The sequence below is a fragment of the Pygoscelis adeliae genome, unplaced genomic scaffold (assembly GCF_000699105.1).
Source record: "Pygoscelis adeliae isolate BGI_AS28 unplaced genomic scaffold, ASM69910v1 Scaffold42, whole genome shotgun sequence".
NCBI lineage: Eukaryota > Metazoa > Chordata > Aves > Sphenisciformes > Spheniscidae > Pygoscelis > Pygoscelis adeliae.
The window spans coordinates 44,880-47,816 of record NW_008824283.1 but is presented as its reverse complement, the minus strand read 5'-3'; the positions used below and the strand labels follow the sequence as shown (position 1 = coordinate 47,816).

Here is a 2,937-nt window from a genome sequence, read left to right as displayed (position 1 = left end):
TCCGGGCTCCCCCGCCGCAGCCCTGAGAGTCCCAGCAGGCATCGCCCCCCTCGGTCCAACCCGCCGGACACCGGGCAGGGGTTACAGCCAAACAGACAGATAAGAAAATACTTCTGATATTTCTCAGAAACAGCTTTAGAAACCACAGTTTTTACAGCTCCCCATAGAAAAGATGGGTTTGGGCACAGGCCACGGCCCAGGCCTCCTGCTAGTAGAAACGCTTGTTCCGCTCCTGGCGTTTCTGGAAGACCACGGCTCCCACCACAGCGCAGACGATGATGCCCAGCAGCGCGCAGAGCAGGAGCAGGAACACCTTCCAGCCCGTCAGAGGCCCGCTTCGGAAATTCCCCGTTGGGTCATCCACGTTGTCTGCAAGGACAAGAACAGCTACAGAGAGCGACCCGGTCTCGCGGGGACCCACACCTCTGACACCTTTCAACGGGCCTCTAAGAGTCCAGCCCCAGCATCCCAATGCTCTGCCAAAGGTTTCCGAAGCCCGGAGACTCACCTTTGGGTGATTTAAGGAGGCTGACGCTAGGCTCAATCTTGGTCCAGTCAACAGTCTCATCTTCTAGAGGGTGCTCCACCATGAGCTGGAATAGCTTCATTGAGATAATGTCGTGATTGTCTAGGAAACAACCATCAGCACCAAACGCTGTCAGAAGCTCTGAGAGATGTCCACACGCTCAGAGGACCTTAGGTCCATGCTCTGCCAGGTCCAGGTCTCCTTCCCTTTCAAGCCACCCTCACACCCCAGGTATCAAACTGCAATTTGAGATGTTCCTTAGCTCTTAGGTGCCTCCCTTCTCAGGCCACGGGTCCCTACCCAACAGGGTTTCAAGATTTTAGCTATTCAGGGAAAAGAGGCCATCGCAGCCACCCAGTGCATCCATAGCATTGTATCCCAGGCTCCAAACAGTAGGTATTCCCGCAAAGCAAAGCCCGCTCTCACCAGACAGATCTCCAGTGCCAGCAGAAGCACCGAAGAAGTAGCCGGTTGGCAGCTGCACCCCTGCAATGTCAATGCAGTTCTTCCACTCGTTCTTGTCTTCCACATCGGTCATCACCTGTAAGACCAGGGGAGTGTCACACCGAGAACGCACGCTGCCAGCCTGCCCACCTGCAGCTCTTCTGGAGCTGGAGGCGCAGGCGGTCGAGCCTGGAAAACCATCTCCAGGTCACCTACTGACACAGCAGCACCCGCGCCTCAGCACTGCTCCGTCTAACGTGCACGGGACGCCCTGCGGAAGGCGTTTGCCACATCTCACCGTCAGGCGGCCTCGGGAGTACCGAATCGCCAGGAAAGTGTCGTGGTTCTGGTTCCGAAGGTCGGCGGTGCACCCCGCCAGCTCCGTCCAGCGCCCGTCCTTACTGTGGTCGTACGTCAGGGAGCCGTTGTTCACCATCGCAGAGATGTAGGGGAACACGCGCTGCAGGGAGGAGAGCGCTGGTGCTTTCAGTCTGCAGGAGCCTTCAAGCTGCAGACCAAGAGCCACCTTCCCCTGCCCGGTCAGAAACCTCGGCGAGAGCAGGATCTCAGCCAGGCACGGCAAAAGAGCCACAGTTTTGCTGCACAGTCGGGTACGGAGGGCAGAACAATGAAATCGAGGCTCATTTCCTACGTAAAGCTGCTTCTGAACTGAGCGAGAGCTTGTTCTGGCTAAAGCAGAGCAGCCGTTTCTGACCTTCTGTACCAAGACCCCCCATCAGCCCACACCGCACCGCTGCGGCCAGGGCAAGGAGACCGCCCCAGACTTGCAGAGTAAGCACCAGACCAGGTAAGAAGTGTAAGAACAGAGCACAGGACTCAGAACGGGCAGAAATCTCACGTGAGCAGCATAACCACACGCAGGGCTTTGTAGTCAGCAGATTACGTACACTGGAAGAGGCCAACTGGAGGCAAGAATTCAGCTCTCGGTGAGCATCAAGACAAGAGGGGGATGGGGTCATCTCCAAGTGCTTTATGACTTAAGCGTCATGTTTTCGGTGCAATAGATCTCACTACCACAGTTATGTTTTCTGACTGTGCCGTAACAACATCCACAAACACAGAGCAGGAGAAAAGAAAAGGACCAACAGCCCGCACGGGACTGATCTGTGTTTCAGCCACAGGGAATTCTGGTGCAAAAAGCCAGCCCAGGAGTTTCCCTTTTAGAGACACCCAGGTTGGAAACAGAGAATAAGGCCAGAAACAATGCGGAACGATCAACCAAAGCACAGAAAAGTTCAAGAAATGACACTCGGGACAAATATGCTTTCAGGTAGATTCCTCTAACTTAACTTAATAGGTGGTGCATAGTTCACACCAGCTCCATGCTGCCCTCTCATCCTGAGGGGAAAAGGCCTTGGAAACATCTGTGTAGTCAACAGCAGCAGAAGGCGGAGCAAGGACCTTCTTATCTCCGTTAATGCACATCCAAACTCTTCCCTTTACCAGCTCCCGTGGCAGGAAGAGCAGCTCACTCTCACGTAAGGAGAGACTTTTCCTTGGTCCGGGTGTGAAGCACTCAGAGCACAAAGCCTGGAGGACACAGCCTCCTCGGCACTGAACCAGCTCCCTGAACTACTCACCTCCGTCGCTTCATCGTTGGGATATGTATCAAGGAAGATAGCCAGTCCGTGAAAGTTGTCCTTGCTGCCAAAGACAGGACCTGGAACAGGGCAGAACATAGGGAACAGAAGGCTCTCGGAAGGAATTTGTGCTCAGAGACTTCTATTGAGAAGAGCAGCGAGAGCTGTTTATTGCCAGGCAGACGACCGAGGGCGCCTGTTTCCAGGGCAGAACGCGCAGGACGTGCCGTCCCCATCTAGTGACACCAGACAGAGGGGAGCTCAAACGCCCTCCCGGGCGAGAAACCTCCCAGGACAGGGGCAGTGCCAAGGGCAGCTCCCTGGGCCGCCCCAGGGCACCTGCGAGTGCTGACGCGGCCTCAGCCC

General features: G+C 55.7%; 2 protein-coding genes across 2 annotated transcripts in view; both read right to left on the bottom strand.

Moving 5' to 3' along the window:
• Positions 1–42, bottom strand: part of B4GALT7 (xylosylprotein beta 1,4-galactosyltransferase, polypeptide 7) — a 3,458-nt gene extending 3,416 nt beyond the window's left edge. The window contains exon 1 of the mRNA XM_009318545.1: positions 37–42. Within this exon, the coding sequence (XP_009316820.1) occupies positions 37–42 (6 nt within the window). The remainder of the gene's footprint in view (positions 1–36) is intronic.
• A 61-nt stretch (positions 43–103) lies between these two features.
• Positions 104–2,670, bottom strand: LMAN2 (lectin, mannose-binding 2). The gene is made up of 5 exons (XM_009318544.1): positions 2,572–2,670; positions 1,269–1,430; positions 953–1,067; positions 509–628; positions 104–369 (listed from the first exon to the last, which is right to left on the bottom strand). Exons 1-5 carry the CDS (start codon positions 2,668–2,670, stop codon positions 209–211), a joined length of 657 nt encoding a protein of 218 aa, XP_009316819.1. The 3' UTR covers positions 104–208.
• Positions 2,671–2,937: the final 267 nt, after the last annotated feature.